The sequence below is a fragment of the Simochromis diagramma genome, unplaced genomic scaffold (genome assembly GCF_900408965.1).
Source record: "Simochromis diagramma unplaced genomic scaffold, fSimDia1.1 OVJJ01000361.1, whole genome shotgun sequence".
Taxonomy (NCBI): domain Eukaryota; kingdom Metazoa; phylum Chordata; class Actinopteri; order Cichliformes; family Cichlidae; genus Simochromis; species Simochromis diagramma.
Window position 1 is genome coordinate 5,038,311 of NW_024386860.1, and position 22,668 is coordinate 5,060,978.

The window sequence follows — 22,668 nt, forward strand, 5'->3', positions numbered from 1 at the left end:
AGAGATACTTACACCAGGGTGAAAGGCAGAAGACAGCGACTCTCTTGAGAGCTGCATCACTCAAGCTCTGCAAATATAACAGACTGAGGAGGCGGTTACGACTAAAGTATGAAATCAGTGAATGAATTTTACAAGCCAAATGATAGACAAAGTGAGTTTTTAGCTCATTAGCCACATAAAAAAGATGGGTAAGCCCAGAATAGCACAGAGACATATGATATCAAGAGGGAAGGGTTAACAGCGTGCAAGCTAATTCGCTCACCAGACACAGTGTAGGATTAACACTGTGGAGTCTGTCTGTGCATATGTGTGTGTGTGACAGAGAAGGAGGGTAACAGGTGTTAATCAGAGAGGGAGTCCCTGCTGCAGAGCAGAGGGTGAAGCTGTGATGGGGGGGAACCAGAGGAAAAAGCAATTACATCACCTTTCCTACAATAACATGGCATGCTGTCAGTGTTTATATATATGTGTATGTGTGTGTCGGAGCAGTGTGTAAAATGCTTTTTGCAAGGCATGAGAGGAAAAGCTGCCAAAGGTGAGATTTTATAATGATGACAAACACAGACGTACTGTGCAAATGGCACCTGAAAGAGCGCTCTGTCTATAACCATCTATTAAATTAAGGTTCCCATTCATTTTGTCTTCCATTAGTTGTTCCATTTTGTTCCATGGCAACCGTAATTGGCCCATGCAGTGCTATCTCTGCTCCGTGTTCTCTGATTAGTGGATCTCCGTGCTGGTGTCTTTCTCTCCTTATCAGATAAAAAGAGCTTTAACCCACTGTCTCCCTGTCACCACACTTCCTGTCCTCACCAGTAAGACTTCCGTCATGTGTGTCGGCCTCCTTTCCTCACCAACTTTTACCCGTCGCCTCTGCCTCTGCCTCTCTACCTCCCCTCTCTGCCTCCCTTCCTCTCCATGACCTGCTGAACCAGCACACACCCGTCTGTCTGTCAAAAGGACTGAACAGGTGTCTCTGCTTCAACCTCACTTCCCCCACTTTCCCCCCTCCCCTCTGCAGCATTAGCCACACATATACATGCATACACACACACGTATGTATACATGTGTAGACATCATGCACGCACTGGCAAACACTGCTTGTTTTTGAGGTGAAACTTGACTGGTTTTGCTGGAACCACACTGTATAGTGTATGCTGACGGTCACTAACTTACTGACCTGTGACTCTCTGTGTGGTGTCTCATACACACACACTCACACACTTGCACACTTGCACATACACAGAACAGTAAATCACTTTAAGGGGGGGGTGACCTAAAGGTGTCTTGACAGGAGCATATGAGCCTGCAGCCGTGCTTCAGTACACGACTTGAAGAGAGTCCAAAACACTCTTCTTCTAGCTGCTTTATAACAAACTGTCCCCCCTTTCTTAAAGAAATCCTGCTTACACTTTTCTATCATCACATCATGCGACAGTCCAGCTCCTAACATTAAATCGACTGCTCTATCCTCTTCTATGTTAAAGTCAAGTGCAACAAACACAGAAGTACTTATTGTCCTGTAATCTGTTCCTCACTCTTTCAGTCTGCAGATGTCAAGGGGGTAAATTGCTCCAAGCAAAAAGAGAGGGGTGGGGGGGTTGGTGGGGGTGAGGTCACTGCAGGGGAGGGGTGAAGTTTGACAGTCGCTCACAGTTGGCACTGATGATCCAGGATGCTTTGGGGCAGACAGGGGGGGGAGAGGGGCAGAGAGAGCGAGGCAGAGGTAGAGACGGTGAACTTCTATCGGAAGGAGGACGAAGGAACCGCAGATCCTTTCCCTCCTTGCGTTTCACCTTCAGGAAAAACCCCCCCAAAAACTAAGGATATGAAAAGAACATGAAAGAAAGAAATCGTCATTAAACGCACTACGAAGTTCTCTCTTTCCCTCTCTTCCTCCATCTCGCACCTCTCTCAATTTAATCTTAAATCCACTCCAATTTCCCCCGAGGGACTCAATTCTCTCTTTTCCTGTAAGTATTCTCTTTCATTCTCTTGCTTTTATTCTCTCTGTGTTTTTTAGGTCCTTCTTGTGACTCAGCACCCTGCTGTGAAACAATGCCTGTGCCAGACGTGAAATCTCAATCAATTGCTTGTTATTTGATTGCATTAATGAACGAGAGGCCTTCTTTTGGACTCTTTAGGCTGTAAATAAGTGAAGTGTGTGCATTTATCGGATTGGGAATAGGAAGAGCTCTGCGGTGATTTAGTATGCATAACCTCAGCTATTCCAGAGTGTGTGTGTGTGTGTGTGTGTGTGGTTTTGTTTGTGTGTGTGTTTGTAGAGTCCCTTCAAACAGGCTTCCTTTGGGTGTTTTGTGGCTGGCCAGTTCAAATCAATATTGTTAATAGGTTGTGTGTGTATGTGCACTAATGCAGCTCATGTAGATTCCCAGCTCTCTCTCTATTTCAGAGTCAGCTCATCTTCTTTTTAGTGGAAGGCACATTTTTGGTCTGCCGTCCCCTGGCGCCATGCTGTAGGTGTTGCGAGTTCGTGTTTGTCCGTCGCAATCAGTGTCCTCCAGCCCTGACGTCCAAGTATCTGCTGGGGTTTCTGTCTCCCTCACTCACGTGAACTCGACTTTTTCTCCTAGTCTTCTTTGTCTGGCTCCTTGCCCTGTCTCTCTCTAAAAGCCTCCCATCTGTTTAATTCTCTGTGTCGTTAGTTCTGTCTCTGTGGGTGGGCCTTGTGACTCTCTGTGTGATTATGACAGGCTGTCTATAGGGAGGCCTGCTGTTGCCAGAGCGGCTAACCATAAAGTTCAGTCTGCCTGTAGGTCTGAGAAGCTTTTCGTCTCTATTTCCTCCTCAATGTATCTTCGCTATGCTTTGTGTGCCTCTATCAATATTGGTTTGTGTCTATCAGTGGATTAACAAGCATCTGTCTGCCTCTCTCCTCCGCTCTTCTGCATTCCCAACAGTGAGAGACAGAAGGAGAGGAGTCCATTCCTCCTGGTAGGGTGACGCCAGGAATTTCCTCTTTCTCTCTGCTCCACTTCCTCTCTCGTGCCCCCATCGTCTCCCCTCCCCCTCCACCATGACACTGCTGGCCTCCGAGAGGTCGCTTCTCATCCGGAACAAGTTCCGCTCAGGTGAGGATTTGAGCTCATGCCAATTAAAGGAGAGAAGGACTCGTTTTCCCACAACAATGGCTTTTCATCTCAGGCGCACATGCATGATCATCAATATTTTGAGTTGAAATGTCTGCGAAGATTATTGGCTAGTCAGTCACACTGTTGATCATGTGATCAATCCAGTGAAGGTTATTGATCATAGCGAATGGATTTAGTGATCGCTCCCTACAGACAGACATATGGAGATGTCTTGAACAGAAGTAAATCCGCTGACCCCGAGGATAAAGATCTCTGAATGTTACTGTCTGACACTTCAATCAGGAAACGGGCTGGTTTGTTGTGCTTATGGAAAAAAAACTGACTGTGGGTCTTTACCAGAAAAGTCCTCATTATTTGAAGGTTCTGAAAACCAGATTTCAAATCTATGTCTTATTAATAATTCATGTCCAAATGACAAACAATCAGACCTCACCCCCCCCCCCCCCCCCGAGTTACAATTATTATTATAATTATTATTATGTTAAAAATGTAACAGTGAAAAGCTCAGCTAAGCTGCTTCACCACGATGGTGAGTGTGGTTTGATCAGATCTGAATGACTGCTGTAAAGCAGCAAAAGCAAACGACCCCACAATTATCCTCAGATGTTGGTTCTAATATTGCTAAAGTAGGAAGAGGTGCACAAAACCTTTCGTCTGACTCTCGTCCACATCAAATCAGCCATTAAGGGTTTGCACAAAAGCAGAAATCCAAACATAAAATAGGCACAAATGGCCCGAGTTTAAAGGAGAATGATGTCTTCATGCATTCCTACCAAAATGTAAATATCATTGTCAGTGATAGGTGTGATAATAACCTAACAGTGAACCGTTCAGGAGGCAGCCAGCAGTCTGTGACAAACAGCATTAGGCAACCCTTCCCAAGCTACACGATGCTAGTTTCCCCAACAAGTTGCAGCGGCTGCTGCTGAGTTCCCACGCAGCTGTCGTAAACGGCTGGCAAAATAGAACGGCGAGAAAATGACACAGACAGTCCCCTAGGTGTGCAAACACCTGCTGGAAAACGTGATTCTATAAGCAGCTGCTCTGTTAGAAAGCGTATATACACATAGCTGAGCTGGAGGAATATATTTTATCTACCACTATATCCAACTTGTTGATCCCTTTGTCAGCTAGCATTATGATTGCACTTAATTCGAACTTGGACGTGCACGTATTAGATGTTGACATCCAACTGAATAGAATAACAGCGATTATTTATAGCTTGTAGCCACTTGAAACAAAGCATCTGATAACTCTTTGTCTTTGTTTTTCACAGCTTTAAAGCTGTCGGCTTTTCATCTGGAGCGTCCCTGCAGAAATTTTTAAAGATTTTAAGACAATTGCTGACTTTTTGGTGCAAAAAGGGAAAATGTATTATATTATATTTATTTGGGCCTTCAGGAACAGTTAAACTACCTTAACACTGCTTCCCTATCCTGTTTTAAACCCAGGGGACTGATACGTAAGGCTGCTTTAAATACAGATCTTGAAAACTTTTAAACTTTAGAGTTAGAAAGGCAGGAGAGAGCAGGAAGAGTATAGTTAGCAGCACAAATGAGAGTGATGTGAGGGGGAGGGCATGCATGAGAGGCTTGTGGAGAGAACGGGACAGCTGAAGGGGGGGATGGGACCAACAGAAATAGACATACTGAGAGATAAATAGTTATTGCCCTCCACCCCCCCCTCGAGCAGTCCTCTCCTACCCTCCCCTTGTCAGGTCTCTCAGGTCTCAATGCTTGCTGAAATGTATCATGCGAGGTGGGGGGTGGGGACTTTGTGTCACGGGCACAGCCCTTCCTTGCTTCACCTGTTTGTGTGTATGTTAATATGTGCCTGCCAGCATTCAAGGAGATATATAATCTACAAGCACTGCAAAGTCATGGGGTAACATGAGTTTGAAGGCCGTATCATTTAACAGTGAGCGTGCTGTCTAGCATTGCTTAACTCCGAGCTTCCTATACGTCAGTCTGATTTCTTATTCCAGATATGTAATTTTGCCTTCAATGAAATGAAACTAATGTACTGTTCCATCAGTGTAATACTTAATCATTTTCTTGGTAACACAGCTCAATCTTGTCTTTCAGTCCTGCAGCTGAGGATTCAGAACCGAAGGCTGAGTGAAATCAATGCAGACTCAGGTTAGTCTACGTGTATCATTAACATTGTGATTGATCCATGTACACTATGACTGCAGGGTGCATTTCATATTAATGATCTTCAAGTCACTTCTTTTCAGTGGAAGGCGATTGCTCATTGATTTGCCCAGTTTTTTAAATTTTTTTCTTTTTAGATTTTACTATACTGACCTTTTTGTTTTTTGTAACAGCAAAATGGTTGGATTAATGCTGAATTTATTTATTTATATATTAAAAAAACCTTTTTTGTACATGAATCTACAAAACTCAATAAGGCTCTAGGTTTGATCTGCAGTAATCAGAAATCTAGAAACGTGAATAAGTAAATAAGTAAACAAGTAAACATTGACTTCACATAGGATATGAAACCCACCCTCTTAGGTTAAAGTCCTCAGTTTAACCGTTTGTTTTACCGGATCTTGGTTTCACAGATTTTCCACTGCTCTTTATACTACTCGCCTGATTTGTCTAAAAAACAACAACAAAACAAAATAAATAAATCAACACACGCATATATATATATATATATTTTAGGTATTTCTTAGCCTTTAGACAAACTGGTGACCTGACCTGGCTGTAACCTGCCTTTCACCTCATTATGGTTAGGCTAGGCTCGAGCCCTCCCCTTATAAGCAATAAGATAAGCAATTAATCAGATGAATGGGTTTGGTTTTCTAAAGCCTGAAAACACAGTTAAAAGGACGTGTGAGCATTTAGTTCCCACTCAGACCTTTTAAATTACAATATATTGAAAGGGTAGTTTTTTGCTACCTTACTTTTAATATTGTTGTATTTTATCTAGATGAATAATCCCAGCATTACCCAAAAAATGGATAAAATAAGAAAAAAACAGTATTTTTTATACCATAAACAAAATAAAAATAAAATATACTAGCTACTTTACTAAATACACCTTGCTAGTACTGGGTTGAAATGGTCAGCAACAATACTCAGGTAGTCTGTGGGATTTAAACAATGCTCTGTTGCTATTTAGCTCAAAAGTGGGCCAAGAAAATATCCTCCACACCATTACACGACCACCAGCAGTCTGAACCACTGATACGAGTCAGGTTGGATCCATACTTTCATGTTGTTTATGCCAAATTCTGATCCTATCATCTGAATGTGGCAGCAGAAATTGAGACCCAGAGAACTGCCACTCACAGGATAGTTTCTGCTTTTCAGACCAGTATCTGTAAACTATAGAGATGGTTGTGCAGTAAAATCCCAGCAGATCAGCAGTTTCTGAAAGACTCACACCAGCTCATCACAGACTTCCTCATTCTGATGGTCAGTTTGAACTTACAAAGGAAGCTCATACGCATTTAGTTGCTGCCATGCCATTAGATCATTAAATATTTGCATTAGCATGCAGCTGAGTATGTGTACCTAAAAAGTGGCTGGTGAATGTAGATATTACTCCATATCGTTAGCTTCATAGCATAAGTGCCTAAGTCATTTTTTTGTGTTTTCGGAAAACAAGAAAAAACTAACTAGGCAGTGGTAGGGGAGTAAAGTTAGGCAAAAATCTCAATTTGACCAAAAAATGACTTAGGCACTTATGCTATGAAGCTAACGATATGTAAAAGCACATTTTTATTTTTACTTTAAAAAGTCTATTGCTGTCAGTAGATATGCACTTTATTAAAAGGGGAAAAGTTCACACACTTAAGACATGAGGATAAATATATAAAGCTGGAACAATCAACAACCATTATCTGAAGATGTGAGCATAAATAAATTGTGTCATGCACAGAATTCAAAGTGCCGAGTGCAGAAATGTATTAAAAAGCAGACAAAAACAATCCCCATCCGACAGGCAGGCACCTTGCTTCACTTCCCTCCTGGCTGCAGGTTACTCCGTTTTTGATGCCTGCCAACACAAAAGAGTGTCTGAGATGCTTCATGCTGTAACTTGGAAGGATCATTTGAAAGCTGACGCTGCTTTGTTGATGCACCCCATCACCTGAGTTTCTATTCTTCTAGGCTGCTGTTCTCTGAAATAGTCTAATATGAGAGTTTGGATTAAGAAAAACAAATTATCTTTTTTTTTTTTAAACTCTGCTTTTCCACATTTCATCTTTAACCGCATGTCTGTCTGATTGGAACAGGGCTGAAATCCACGTGTCCGCCTCAAAAAGCTGAGAAAGACCAGAGTGAAGCTCTGGTGAGTTGAATACTGTCTCTTTTTTATAAAAAATTAATTTCTCCCACTTCACACCAAACTGATTTTGAAGCACCCAACACATTTGAACCCTCTAAATATCTTTATGAATCTTGGTTGGTGATTATATTAGTAAGAGTCCAAATGTCAGGTTACTGCTGTGAGTTCATAAGAAATATAATTCATGATTAAGTCTCTTCTCAACTAAAGAAAACTAATTTGCACTAGTTTCAATAGAAAGTCTCCCAACACCTTGCAATAATCCTGGTGTAATAATATGTCATTAGGCTGCACTGACAATAAAGTTTTATTCAACTTTCCTCTGGGCCTTGGCCGTTGGTTTGACCCACTGTTTCCTGATGCAGCGTCTAACTGATGACGGTGCCACTCAGAAGTTGCCTCCTGGTGGTCTGAATGCTGAAACTGCACAAGGTGATACCATGCCCACAGTAACGTTGCTGTCTCCTCCTTGCTTTGCTCTGTATGCTCCCAGCGTAGCTCACTGTAACACACTTCCCCTCCTGTCCATTTCTCTCGGTCTGCGTTATATCATATCTGTGCTGTTCTCCGCTCCCCGTCGTACAGTAGTAGTAGTAGTGCAAAGATGTGAAGTGTGTAAATCTCACAAAGGGCTTTGTGTTTCATCAGCTGTCAGCGAGACTGAAATGTGACCTTGTAGCACACTTTAACGCTGCTCCACATGCAGCCGGCAGGACATATCAGGGATTGACAGCACGTGATAAACCTGTCAATCCAGGAATCAGAGTCATAATTTTCGGCTATTACTGAGATCTCCCTCTCTCATCATGCCACTCACCTCCTTCTCCTCTAACCTGCCTTTTAATTTTAAAACACTATGATTATAGCATCTGGCTTTTCAAAATGTATAATTTCCTTAATAGTCCTTCTGTGACATTTTAAAAATGTGTGATTGCGTGCGTGTGTGTGTTGCCTTCATTTCCAAGGGAATACATTTCCCCATGGGCAGGCATGTTTACTTGTTTTTGATGCCTCTGCTGCTTTGAATCGGGACTGATCGCCTGTGGCAAAGCTGTTGCGCACGCTCACGTTGCATATGTTCTGAAATCCTGTTGCTTCTCTTTCTCCTATCTTGCCTCTTTCCACTGATCTCCCATCTGTCCCATTCTCCTCATTTATCTGCACCATCCCTCCCACTTTCTCCCACCCGTAGAGCGGACTGCGTGTGGGGCCCACAGGCAGAAGAAAGCTCGCCAGGCGCAGGACCTCACTGAGAGGATCCAGCGCCCGCCTGGACCTGTGGAGCAGCAGCTCGAACGCACGCCGCCTCCGGAGAACGGTGAGTCAACGCGCATCTGCATGAACCACCACACACTTCCCCCCCCCCCCCAGCCTTGTCTTTTGACCTTACTTCCATTTGCTTTTCATTTCCTCAGGTCCTGCCTCCTTCCCTCTGACTGCTGATGTCTTCGAAGATGACATCTCCTCCTCATCCTCACCCACGGAGCAGCACAGCACTCACCAATCACCAGCTTTTTCTTCATTGCCGAGGCTCTCAGGTGACCAATTACTGAGCGACTGCTCGGCTCTGGTCCCGACCCTTAACCACAGTCCCTGTCATGCTCAGGTGAGGGAATGACACTAAGTATATAGTTTTAATAAAAACACACATATTTTGGAAAAAATGTCTAATATGAGCTCTCAGTTATAACCACGGACAAACATATTAAAGCATATATTCAGTAGCTGTTGAGTTTATAAATAGCTTCATATGTCAGCTCTAATAATCTGATACTCTGCCTTCAGTCTGGTTTGGCAGTGCTCCCGGGAACCGAGGGCATCAGACAACCTATGAGCGTAAAGCTGAGTGACTCAAACTCCATGGCAACGACTGGGAGGCCGACTGGGATGTATCTGACCTCTCAGACCACACCCCTGCTGCCAAAGGTAAGCTGGGGTTAATGCATGCTCCTCCACATACAAGCCCCGCTGCTTTAAGCTACATGAAAACAAAAGAAGAAAAGTCGTGCACATCTTGGCGCTGAAAAAGGACGGTTTGTGGAAAAGTCACATTTCTGAACTTCCGAGTTGCTGTCTTAAATTCTTAAATTATCACAAGCCACAAAACAAAATGCATGACATAGCATGAGAAAAAAGCTCATTTAAAAAATACTCTAAACCTTATGCAATTCATGCATCTCCAACAGTTTGTACTCCATAAAGGACACATGCTGAGCAGCTGTCATGGACGCTTTCCTTTTTTCTTCTATGTTCTGTTTTCGGTTGCTCTCATTCACAGCAGATCATCTGTTTCCATTTCTTCCAATCTTCTGCATCTTTGTCTGCATCTCCTTCTGTCACGCCAACCACCTGCGTGTCCTCTCTCATCCATAAACCTCTCTGCCTCCGCCTTTCTCCTACTCACCCAGCTCCTCCAGCTTTCCCAATATTCCTCCGACGGTGTACCCAGTATCTCCCCTCTGAAAGTGTCCAGACCAACTTAATCTCACCTCTCTTGCTTTGTCCTTGAACCATCCAAACTAAGCTGTCCCTCTGATGTACTCACTTTTTAAAATCCTATCCATCTTTGTCACTCCAAATGCAAATCTCAGCACTTTTAATTCACCCGCCTCTGGCTACGCCTCACATATAACAGCTGGTCTCACGAGCATCTTGTAAACTTTCACCCTTCCTGGTACACTTCTAGCTGTCATATATACCACAGATCTTTACTGTATGTGGGAATGGATGTAATAAAACATCCACAGAGAGGGGGAGACATAAACTGCATCATTGTTAAAACATTAACCCTTCTCTACGCTTTGACCCTAAAAGTCTAAATCATGGACTTTGATCTCAGACCAATTTCATAATTGAATAACCTGGATCATGTCGCTAATGTTGCTACTTTTCATGTAATACTCTCTGGTTATATTGTTTCTCTTTTGTGTTCTTTAGTTTTTACTTATAGTCCACTTTCAAAATTTCTAACAATGATACATAAGTGTAAAAAACACTTACCTTCTGCATGCTCTGAAAAGATAAGTGTAAAAATGAGCATTTTGCTACATAGAGCTAACAAAAATCCTACGTGGGTGCTATTTGGTGAGTTGATTATTTTCTGTGTATGGAAAATTTTCATCCAGGAAACAGTGTTTACGTCTTACGCCTGTGTGTATGTGCTTGCTGTAGTTGTACTCACAGCAGGTGTACAACGTGAGAGATAAAAGACAAATGTAGAGGTCTTTCACCTAACAGGATGGTCACTCCTGTGAAACAATGCTCTGCTGTAAACTGCTCTGCATTCATTAATGTCAATTTGCACTTCTGGGGGACCTCAGTGTTTGCCCCAGAGGTTAACGCATTCACACACGAGCAGCTTGGTTATATGTCGGAGCCTGCGCATGCTGTCATCTGGGGGATTTGTGAGGCATTTATGCATTTCATGTAGCTTTTCTTAACTGCTATCTCTGTTTTATTATTGGAAAGCACTTTGGTTAACTTTGTTGTTTTTAAAAGTGCTATATAAATAAAGTTGGATTGGATTGTAGCGTGCAGCTAATGATGTCATATGTCAAATGACTCATTTGGGTTTTTTTTTTTTTTTTACTCTTATATGGTTTAAAGTGTTCTTGAAATAACTCACAAGTTTTCTAAATGTGTCTTTATAGACAGCTCGGCCTCCCAACAACCCCTGCACCTCAACTCTGCCTCACTCCCTTAACTTCACCCATCTCCCCCGCCCACGGAAACCGCGGGACACCAAGCCCAAAATGAGGAAACTTAAATATCATCAGTACATTCCTCCAGACCAGAGAGGAGGGGCTGGGACAGGAGGTACCAATATAATTGGTTTACTTAAACAGCAACACTCATTCGTCAGATCAAGGTTTGCTCAGGTGATAAAGTGATTGAGTTTAGCCAGAATATTTACGTATTTTCAGGGGTGGGAGCCAAACAGAAGAGCCCTAACCCTACCCAGTCTTTAGACCCAGCCTATTCTGATCTTCTGAAACAGCAGCAGGTCTTCCTTCAGCTTCAAATCCTCCAGAACCAGCAGCAGCAGCAGCAGCAGCAACAACCACAAGAACAGATCACTGTTGTACCCAGGTACACAAACAGATTAATGGGTGACACGGTGTTGGGTATTTTATTATGATCCTACTCAGCTGATCTTTACTTGAGTTCATGCTCCTGTCGTTCTTTTAGTGGGGAATCTGGTGATCTGAAGTCTTCGGGAGCCATACCACAGAATCCCCAACCTGTTCCTGCTACAACCAACCACACCCCTACGGACACAAACCCTCCATCAAAGCCTGAGCTTCTCCCTGCTAATCTGGTTGATTTAACAGTAAGAAAACCATGTTTATCAGAGAACAGAGACGCTAAAATGGCTTAAAATGTTTGAGAAATGATCCACAATTAAAGGAAACCAAGTACCTACACTAGTATCTTTCCAATAGTCCAATAATAGCCTCCATCCTTCTTCCTCAGGTGTCAGAGTTACGGCAGCAGCTGCGTAAGCGCGGCCTTCCTGTCTCCGGCACAAAGCCTGCCCTATTGCAGCGACTTCGTCCTTTCCAGCTTCCCAGTGCTTGCCTCACCCCGGCTCCCCTCTGTCAGCTGGGTACCAGCCCGGCGCCACTCACCCCCTGCCCCTCATTGCCATCCAGCCAGAGCCCTGGCTCCAGCTCCAGCTCTGGGCTAGACTCGCCCAGCAGCAGCCCGAACCAGCAGCTTTACATCCAGGATAGGGCAATTCCTAATGGGATTCTCAGCAGCGCTCCAAATAGAGTTCCAAATGGAATTCTAAACACTGTCCCAAACGGTTTCACAAATGCTGCATCAGTCAGTTTGGCGGGGGAACCGTGCAGTCTCACCAACACGGTCTTCTTAGCTCCTGCCAGCACTGCCTCGGGAACTCCAAGTCCCAGTCTTCCCATGTCATCCTCCTCACCCCTACAGTGTGGGACTCCCTGGAGAACTGAGAAGGAGCAGCAGCAGCAGCAGCAGCAGCAACAGCAGCAGGAGCTGAGTGTGGAGCTGGAGATGAGGGAGAGAATGAGGAGCAGGCCAAGAGACCGCTCCACATGTTCCGGCAATGAGGTGAGGACAGACAGACTCAGATTTCTGGTGTGACAGATGTTGATACGAGAAATGATCATTTGATGTGACTGCTTTATAAAAATCTTTTTCCACTAGTCTTGTGGAGGATCCCTCCATCCGTTCCTGCAACAGGACCTGGGATGCTCTAGAGGGAAGCAAGAAACAGATGCACACGCAGAGGTGTTGTTTACACGGGTAAACATACAAAACAGAGCACACATGTCCTGGATAAATGGGTATAAATTATTCTGCACAGTGGCACACTAAACAGCCTTCCATCTAGGAGCATTTCTCAAACATGCAAACATGCGCATACGCCACCTGTCAAACAATTTATCTCTTCTTTCTAATCAGGTGTTTTGCTGCCAGCCCTGTGATGCAATTGGCAATGACTTTGAACTGCCAGTGCAGATTACAGCAAGTCCTATTCAGACCTTACCCTCTGTTCGCAGCTTGGAGGAAGAGCTACAGGAGGCTATCCAGAAAGCACAGGTCAGGAGTCTTTGGATGAACAGGAGATCACAAGGAGTATCTTTTGTTCTGTAAAATGAAGTATTTCTCCTTTTCTTTGGCTAACAGATGGACCCTCGGCAGTCCATTGATGACATTCTAGATGAGCCTATTGCTTCTGTCGGTCAGTCTCACACAATTAATAAAGAATTCCTTTTGACTAACACTCGGATTGCTTTCATCATCTAATTCCTTGTACTGGCTCTCTTTCAGACTCCGTCAATGTGTCTGACCATAAATCTCCTGCCCACTCAGCCCGTTCTCCTTCTCCTCTTCAAAATGATCAGTCCCAGGCTTCCCAGCAGCACCACAAGGACGACAACTCCCTGCTTTCACCTCTTTGCTCCTCTCTCTTGTTGGAGCTTCCTCCATCCCCTGCTGTAATAAACCCGAGCCAGGTAGTCCCACTTCCTCCTCCACCGCCCATCTGTACCTCCCCATTGCCATCCACCAGGAGGTCCCGGAAACGACGGGCTCCAACACCGTTCGACGCTGCTGACTGGCTTGAAACACTGTCGTCCGGCCTCCGTCCTCTGACCCCCCCAGCAGCCCCCTTTGTCGAGCCAGACTTGAGCCTGGATTCAGATCTAAATGTCAATCGAGTGCTGGACCTGATGATAGAGCAGTGGTGAGGACTTGCGAGGGGTGATCGCTCGTTATTTGTCAGTTCAGCTGTAAAAGTCACCAGCTCCACGCAATGTCGAGAGCTGGATTCATTGCAGCGATCGGATCCAGCAGCTTTGACGGGACAATGAGAACACAAACACATGTGCACACTTTCACCCTATGCACACTCGTAGTGTTGTTTAAAAGCACTTGGGCTCAGCCAGAAATGGCAAACAAGCCACACATCTGTGGATTGACACACTCCACAGCACAATGTTTGCAGTGCAAAACAAAAGAAAACCTGGTGGCATATTAATTTAAACATGCTTCCTGGCTGTGCTGGGAGAATGTCATTTCTGACTTATCTCCAAAACCCGTTGTCGGATTGGGTTGAGTATGGCCCCTGGTGTTGACTCAGTCATTGAGTCCTAGCCATTCATAAAGCCCATTCAGAGTGTGTAAAAGCCAGGCAGAGCGCACAGCTTGTGTGTGGCTCCAGACCTTAACCCCGATGCCAGACACACAGTCGGCATGCAGAGGGAGAAAGCTGGCAGAAGCCACACACAGGAAGTGTGTGTACATGCTTGTGTGAAAGTGTGATCTGTGTGTGTGTGTATATGTGCGCTTTCCATATGACTGACTGTGCGAGTGCACACATGGCTGCTCTTGGCTGTATGTGTCCACATACAATGCTTCCAGGTGTATTTATCAGCATCCGAGCCAAAGCACTTGTAGTTATTTGTTTGTTTGCGATTAAGTGTGCCTGCTTGTGTGTGGCATGACTGATCTGTGAGAGGATACACGTGAAGAACACAGAAGAGAGGCCGCGGATTTACAGTAAGTGTCCACTTCCTAAAGCAGACATTTAATTGTGGTCCCTCTGCCAGCGGGCAGTAACTCCAGTGTAGTTATCCTGTGTAATCATCAGAACAACCACATTACCTTGTTTAAGCCGCCATCCTCCAGGAGAGCAATCAGGAAGCCACCCCAAAAATAGTCCCCGTACAAATGCACCAATCAGCCGAGTGAGACTTTCCTCATCACTTTGCAAAAACAGGTGGTCATTTTGTTCCCTGATTAACCCCCAACAGTGTCTGGCCTGCTCCTCGGTGATTATCCTGCTACTAGCAAAAGCCAGATTTAGCACAATTTATAACCCAACACCAAGGCCACACCTGTTCACTTACTGCAAATGAATTCCTCCAATTTATTGCTAAGAATATTAAATGTTTGGTGCATATTTCAATATACAAATGGACCATTAATATTAAGAGGAAATGTATTGTAGCGTTAGCACAAAATACTGTGTTTTAGGGATGAAACATATCACGCGACCAGGTGAGCCTGTCAGTCGGAGCCAATACGCACATTTTCTTACGGGTGACAGTAATCTTGGCTCAAACTTCTACACGATTTACTGGTCGTGCAGTAGTGGGTACATTATTTGTTTGCATAATACACTTTCAGTGAGTTACGTCCATTCTCAACCCCACTTACCATAATGATATTAATGAAAAAAAAAAAATCTGACAGAGGTTATCTGCCATTAACCTCTGCTGTACCAGATGAATGTAATTCAGATACACGATCCCATCTACATAAATTTATTCTAGGCCCTTAATTGGCTGCATGTCCCATCAATCACTTTGGAGAGCTCTGATTGTCTAATTCCTGTCTAGAGCATTTCGATTATTTGATAAATAACGCAGAGTTCTTCTTTTATGTTATCATTATATCTAAAAAACGCATTTGTTCCCTTCAATGAAAGTGAAGCAGTGAGTGCAATTTGATTCATGTAGAGGGCACAGAAACTCGAAGTCTAACTTCATACTACTGTACGTTCTTGTCTTGTTGTTTCTATGTAGGCAATGTGTTGTTGTGACTTGTCTTCCTCTTATTGTAGTGATAAAGCCAGCCACAGTGAGTTATTGGGATAAGATAATCTGTGCATTGGCAAACCTTCAGCTCAGTGCAACAGCTTTATGCTGAAGCAGTTCTTGTACAGCTTTCAGCAAAGAGACTATGAAAATGCAGCTAAATGTGGATGGATGGCTATGATAATCATAGCGATCAATAAGCATTGCCTGCTGCAAAGAAAAAAAAAGAAAAAAGAAACAAAAAAATAGATTGGCAGGAGAGTAAGATGCTACCTCCTGTGACTTCCTCCGCTTTAGGGCTGACAACAGTCTTTTCCCTGTTTCTTATTTACTTCCGATCGTTGGTGCAGACTTTCCTGAAACACCCCAGAGACTGTTGACTAATTTAATTAAGCCAAAGTTTAATAATTCTGTTTTAAACTGAGTTAAAAACGTTGACTGAAAGCACTGGAGTGTTTCAGGTAACTGTGGTTTAGTTGCTGCTATAAATACCTTATTCTGAAAATGTGAGACAAAACAAAATGTTTTTGCTTGTACGTATATTTGTAACTTATTTGTGCAAATGTTTATCTCCACAATGTATTTAAAAGCATTACAAAAATTAAAGTCTTAATAGATTTACTATGTGCCTCCTCTTTCTTTCATCCCTGGACAGGAAGTTAAGTGATGTAGCACACTGAGAGAATTAACAAATGGATGAAGAAAGAACTACTGATCACTGTCCCAAATTACGTCTTATCAAATATTGATGACCACAAAGTAAATTAAATATTCATTTGTGCCAATATGCGTCTTAAATATCCATGAAACCTCACTAACACCCACATAGTTCCATAGTTAATCTTCAAAATGGCACAGTATTATAATCCTGAAGAACAATAATATGCTTTCAAATGAAAAGCTGCAGAAGTGATAACGTATGATCTCCGATTACTGATCAGCACGACAGCGATATTATATCGAAAGTATGAGAATGAGGATCAGTCTCTTCATTCATAGACAGACAGGAATACAACACACAATTTCTTTGGCCCAGCTCTTTAAAGCTGCATATGTTGATAAGTTTAACCCTACCGCAGACATGCCACAAAGAGAAGAAAGAAGACGAGACAATCTACTCTCTGTTTGACTTATCCACCCAGGGGTGAGAGTGTGTTTTCACAGGGGTAATACTCCAAAGCTGTGACCGGGGTGTAATGAGGGATTCGCTGTAATGGCCCCTCTAGCCGTTCCACATCACTTCCTCCTCGTTCCTCCCTTGCAATAACTGCTTCCTGCATGATTTCATGGAAATTAAAGGGAGAAAGGTGTGTTTCATATGTAAAGCAGGTAGCTCTTGCCGAGACGTGTGGATTCTCTCGCTCCCACCATCTCTCTCTTCCTTACCCCCTTATTTCTCGTCTCCTGGGTCGGGGCTGGGTAGGCTTTGATCACTGGCAGAGGGTCGCTATGGTTTGATTTCTGTTGTGCTCCTCTGAGAGTTTTGCTCTGCTATTATAAACCATGTGAGAGAAGACAGGGGGCAGCTACTTTAGCCTGTGTATCACTGAGCGAATCATAATCATGCATACAATATAAGGCAGAACGAGGGCATGCTACCAGATAAAGCAATACATGAGATGTAAAATCAATCAAATCTTTTTACTGAGTGAGCTGTGTGGTTACAAGAGACTTATTAAAGCTGTGCAACAACATAAAGTCCTTCTTCCAATCCCTGGCATCATGTAGATGCCATAAACAAATCCCCTTAACCTACAGTAACTGCCACAAGGTAGCAGAAATAAAATAACACTGATATGTTATCACCTTTATAGGCTATCTAAACTTGCCAATTTATACATCCAATAAATTTCTGGTGAATATAAGCCTACTATTTACATGCATATTAGCTGATAAAGGATGCACAGTGCTCTGTACAATGGTCACAGCATATGTTTGCAGCAGGTAGTGTGCATGGTATATACCTCAATAAAAACCACTACATGAACTCAAGTAATTTTAGAACGTCTCAGAAGGTTACTGGGTTTAAATCTGATGGCTGGTCAGGATGTATTTGGACTTTACATGATCTCTCAGGGTTCTCCAAATAGATGCATGTAGGGAAACTGGTGATTGTAAACTGGACGTAGGTATGAGTGTGCCTGTCTCTCTGTGACCCCACCCTGTTCTCACCATGACCCTGAACTGGTTGAGAAAATGGGTTATTAGATGTCTGACACAACCAAAAGCACGACAGCAAGATCTCGCATTAGATCAGTGCACGCAACAGACGGGATGCATATTTTATTGGTGCAGTCCTTTCAACAAATTAAAGACATGGTACAACAGTATAATTACATTAAATCTCTAAACATTGTGGCTTTGAAACACATGATTTACAACAAATAAAACAGGCTGACCCAACTAAAGGAACAGAAACAGATTCCTGGTTTTAGGCTTTGATGTACAGCTTCATCTAAGCCGCCTGGTGTAAAGAATGTTTCCTTTTTCTCTCTCAGACTGCTTCTACAAGTGCATGAACAAAAATAAAAACATCTGAATGCATAATTTCCTCATGGGATAAAAAAAAAAACACGGGAATTTGGTGAAACCACTACAGAAATCTTGTTTTCTGTTGCAAAAACCAGTGAATTATTACTGCTGCTCTGCCCCGAGGAGGAAATATTTGAAAAATTCAGATGTTGTGCTCTTGTGCTGTTCTCTCTGTCATTAGAAGGTACACATAATGGTTGAGGGAGGGGATGGCCAGATATCACTATCTTGCCACATAATTATAATATTTGTCTAAATTGCAATTGTATAATTAGTATTATTCATAAAAGAGGAAGGACCGAGAGAAGATGTGGGTCGATTCGTGACGATAAACTGCCTCTGCGAACAGGCTGCTGTTGAGGAATGATTGTTCTTCTTGTGTTCAGAATAACTAATTTCCTTGTAGTTCTCTGTTGAACTGTATCTAACTGGTTCATTTACACCTCCTCATGAAATTTGTTATCTCACAGTACAGCCGACCAATATGGAACATGCCCTTCAGCATTGCTAATCATAAAATTACGGCTGTGGGAATTTTACCTTCACACTGCTGCCTGACTGCTAATGCATACGACCGTGTTTCTGTGCTAAAATACTGCTAAAGGGACATGCATATGATATTTCAAAAGACATGGCAGGATGCGGCGTTATCCTCTGAAGGAAGGATGCCCCGAAACTGTTTAAAGTAGCCTGCATCTGTGTCTGTAACCAGAGGCTTCTGCAGCTTTCCAGCACTACCACACATCAAACTGCAGGGCTGGTTAAGCCGAGCAGAGCTACCGCTCGTCTTTGTTTAAAACTGTGTGAGATGGGGAAGGCTAATTGGACTAATTAACACCAAAACAAGGCTTGACGGAACAGTCTTTCTGTACCACAGATGTTGTGCCTCTTTTTAGTTTAAAAAAAGATGCAGGAAGAAAAGAGGCTCACTTTCAAGGCTAAGCCGGTGTGCCATTTTTAAGCCCTGTGCTGTTACAACAACGCTGGGAAGGCAGTTTTTGATGTACCGATGCTTAAAACTGACCCTTGCCACGATAGCGGGAGCCTTGGGAACTCCAGCCGAGTTTCTTGACAGACCGGGTTGAGCCTCTCTAACCCCTGTGGAATGCAAGCTTTGCCAAATTTACACCTTTCTTGTGTGAACTGTCTGGTTTTACAGTTACCCTAAAAATGTTTGAAGTTCCCAACTGCAGTCCCAACACCCCGAGGCTTCATGAAGACTCAGAAAACTGCAGCGCTCTGCCTCAACACAGAGACAAAAACAGTGAAGTCTTGCAACACCTTGAATTCCATAAACAGTCAGTGTGTTTTGCAGAACTGTGCTCAGGATCAGATGAAGAACATGAGAAACATCTGAAGACTTTGTGCCTCATTTGCATCATTCGACACTGCAGAGTTTCACATTATCCTCATAAAGTGACTCCACGGTGCAGCTTATGTCGTCTTTACCAACACAAAAGTAACCCAGAGGCTTTTTTTTTTTTTTTGCCTGTCCCGTTTGGCTCTTTTGCCATCAGAATTATTGTCTAAAGGCGAAGAAAGATGCCCAACGGATTTACTTTACCAGAGGCTTTTTTGCTAAATCTCCCTATCTTGAAAGTCTTACGAGATTGCTGGAAGGTTTATGGGATAGTCTATTTTTAATTATAGTAGCTTGTACTAGTATTAAGACTTAGAAGCTTTTGTAGATTTAAATATGTTCATCTGTTAAAAAAAAAGAAAAAGAAAAAAGAGGCTCATTTCAGTGTTTACAGGGTCATAAAAAACTACATTTACAGAATAACCAGTTCAATCTGATAAAAATGCATAAAAAGTTTGCTCCAAAATAAGCTTTTCAAAAGCTTCTTCTCCTTGAAAGTCCAACCAAATTGCTTTTGCAGAGTTCTCCCAGAGATTTCAAGGTTTTAAAAGTCTTTGAGTGCCACAACTTTCTTGTATAATGTGCAGTATCTGGTAGAACAACCTACAGTAGGAGTACTTTGTTAAATAGAGTCTAATGCATCAGTTTACAGGTTTAACACAACATGTCGATATCTGTGCCTTTTTATTTCACCAAAATATCTTTATCTTTGTGCCACTGATTCAACAATATGGGAAACATTTACCAGAGATTTTGGTCCACACTGACATTATACAATCACACAGTTGCTGCAGAATCAGCCCCAAAGTGGGTGTTTAGTTCTTAACAGATGTTATTTTAATGATTCACTATATTAGGGACAAGTCCTTCCAAAGTAAGGCCTTCTGTAAAGCAGCAATGCAGTGCTAAATTCACTAATCACACTACAGTAACTAATCTAACTCTCCAATCATTTGCACTGTGCGGGAGAACAATAAATAAAGGCAAAAAATTAAATAATCAAACTTGCTCTTTTTCTGTGCTTGTGGAAAAATACGAATATTATGCCTGCTTGCTGTTTTCCTGCACCAAAGGACGAGAAGGTGACGGTAAAGGGCAAACTGCACCTTACCCACATACAACTGCTGCTAACACATCAGCTCTCTGCAATCAACCGCAAAGATAACGTGCTAACACAAAGCTAGCAGCTAACAAACCTGAACCCAGTGTAAATGAGTTTGAATATTGACCACAGGAGAGGCAAGCATCCAGAACTTGAGCTTCAACAGGTAAGAAAGAAAAAGCACTGCGGCGTGGGAGCGTTGTGGCCTCCATTTCTACCTGTTTGTCCAGCAGAATCATCGCTGTGACCTTTTTTGTGCAGTGTTTATTAGGATAGAGATATGCTTACACTGTTAGCTGGTTATTATGTAACAAAGCATCTCAGGTCATGTGGCCAAGTAGCACAAGTAGTCTAATATAGTGTAATTAATTACTTTCTCCAGGGAGTAATTAAATGACGTAATTCATTGCGGCAACAATGAGTAATACATCACTTTTCTGAGTAATGATCCCAACACTATTTATAATATGCAGTATTTAGTTAATGGCATGTTTCTTTTGCCTGAAAGCAATGCCTGACTATAGATGGTGTAACATTTGAGGCAGCATTCAAGCACAGTTGGTTAATCAAGTCTTCTTATTTTCTGTGTTTTTGGTTTTTAAAAAGGTCATTAAAGAACTTTTTTTGGATACATAAACTAATTACTGTAGCAAAAACCAAAGCCTGATAGACATTCTCATTTGAAAGCACTCACATACACCACCTTTTTAAATACTGTGAAGGTAATCGTTACTTAAAATTACTTATACCGGTCACTTAAACTACAAGTATAACTTTTAACCACCAATTGTTACCCCTGTTTTACTGTACCTAAATATTAAATATCATTAGGAACTGAAAATTATATCCTAAATTCTGAAAATCTACACGGTGAATGTGATAAATGGCACACCACCGGTGCAGTAATGCCTTTTAAATCTTGCCAAGAGGCCCACATCTCTTCAGTGAAGACTGAATACCATACTGTATTGTGGTTCTGGGACAGCGTTAAGCTCAGGAGAAGAAAGGCTTCACAGCTCGGCTGTGTTTGTGTCAATGGCCATCTTTAGCATCCAGGTATGAAGCAAGTTCTGTAAAACAAGAAGAAACTACAGGTGATTTTGTTTCCTAAGCAAAAGCTAAAGCATGCAAACAGGTTCTGACATTTAAAAAAAATCTTATTTTAGCAGCTTTGACATGAAAAAAAAATTATTATCTCTGCACAAATTACCTTAGTACTGCATCTCATCACAAGTGATTTCCAGCTTCACTTCAGTGTTAAGGTCCTTCCTGTCAAGTTGCTCTGCATAACAATTATGCTAATTTTAGAAACCTGGTCACGAGTGTCAGTTTTGTCCAAATTAAAACCCAAATTTAATCGTGCACTTTTTTTAAAAACCTTCATAATGAAGAGCAAAGAAATATCTGTAAAGTCAGATAAAAAGAAATCACATCAAGGAGCATTCAGAACCAATTTTTCCTTGTCAGTGTGTATGTGACTGAGTTTAACTGTGTGTGATGAGCTAGATCTCAGTGAATCTGAGAAGGTGTGACACTTGCCAAGTAATGCAGTCATTAAAATCTCTTCCAGCTGTTCATGAAAATGTGCACTGACTGGACACTTTATTACAACTTGATAGTCTTGGACCCCGCTTTGCCTTTAGAGCTACCTTAACTCTTCGTGGCACAGATTCAACAATGAGCTGGAAACATTCCTCCGAGATTTTGGTCCATGTTGACATGATAGGATCACGCATGCTGCAGATTTGTAAGCTGCACATCCATGATTGTCATTTTTCCATTTCACCATACTAAGGGAGGCTGTGGAGTTTGAACAATGTTTAGTTGAATCTGTGTGGATGTTAGCCTCAGTTTCCTGTTCTTAGCTGAAATGAGTGGCATCAAGTTTTTATGTATCTGCATGCCTTGGTTGTAATGAGTAGTTATTTGAGTTACTTCCTATCAGCTCACAACAATCTGGAAATTCTCCTGACCTCTGACATCAAGAAGGCATTTTCACCCAGAACTGCTGCTCACTGGATATTTTCTCTTTTTCGGACCATTCTCTGTAACCCTACAGATGGTTGTGTGGGAAAATCCCAGTAGATGAGCAGTTTCTGAAATACTCAGACTACCCCGCCTGACACAAACAATCATGCCCTGTTCGGTCTGAACTTCAGCGAGCTGCCTTGGCCATGCCTAAAT

At 42.5% G+C, this 22,668-nt stretch overlaps 1 protein-coding gene across 2 annotated transcripts; it reads left to right on the plus strand.

Annotated features, from left to right (window-relative positions):
• The first annotated feature begins 1,611 nt into the window (after positions 1-1,611).
• Positions 1,612-15,717, plus strand: si:dkeyp-69b9.3 (myocardin). 2 transcript variants are annotated; one of them, XM_040029948.1, is made up of 16 exons: positions 1,612-1,973; positions 2,922-3,092; positions 5,198-5,251; positions 7,360-7,415; positions 7,778-7,844; positions 8,605-8,730; positions 8,828-9,018; positions 9,198-9,338; positions 11,063-11,228; positions 11,336-11,501; positions 11,601-11,742; positions 11,886-12,497; positions 12,594-12,692; positions 12,852-12,989; positions 13,077-13,131; positions 13,221-15,717. In XM_040029948.1, exons 2-16 carry the CDS (start codon positions 3,038-3,040, stop codon positions 13,637-13,639), a joined length of 2,487 nt encoding a protein of 828 aa, XP_039885882.1. In that variant the 5' UTR covers positions 1,612-1,973; positions 2,922-3,037; the 3' UTR covers positions 13,640-15,717. The 2 variants fall into 2 exon arrangements, with proteins under 2 accessions (XP_039885882.1, XP_039885883.1); XM_040029949.1 differs by having other exon boundaries at positions 12,594-12,677.
• The last annotated feature ends 6,951 nt before the right edge of the window (positions 15,718-22,668 follow it).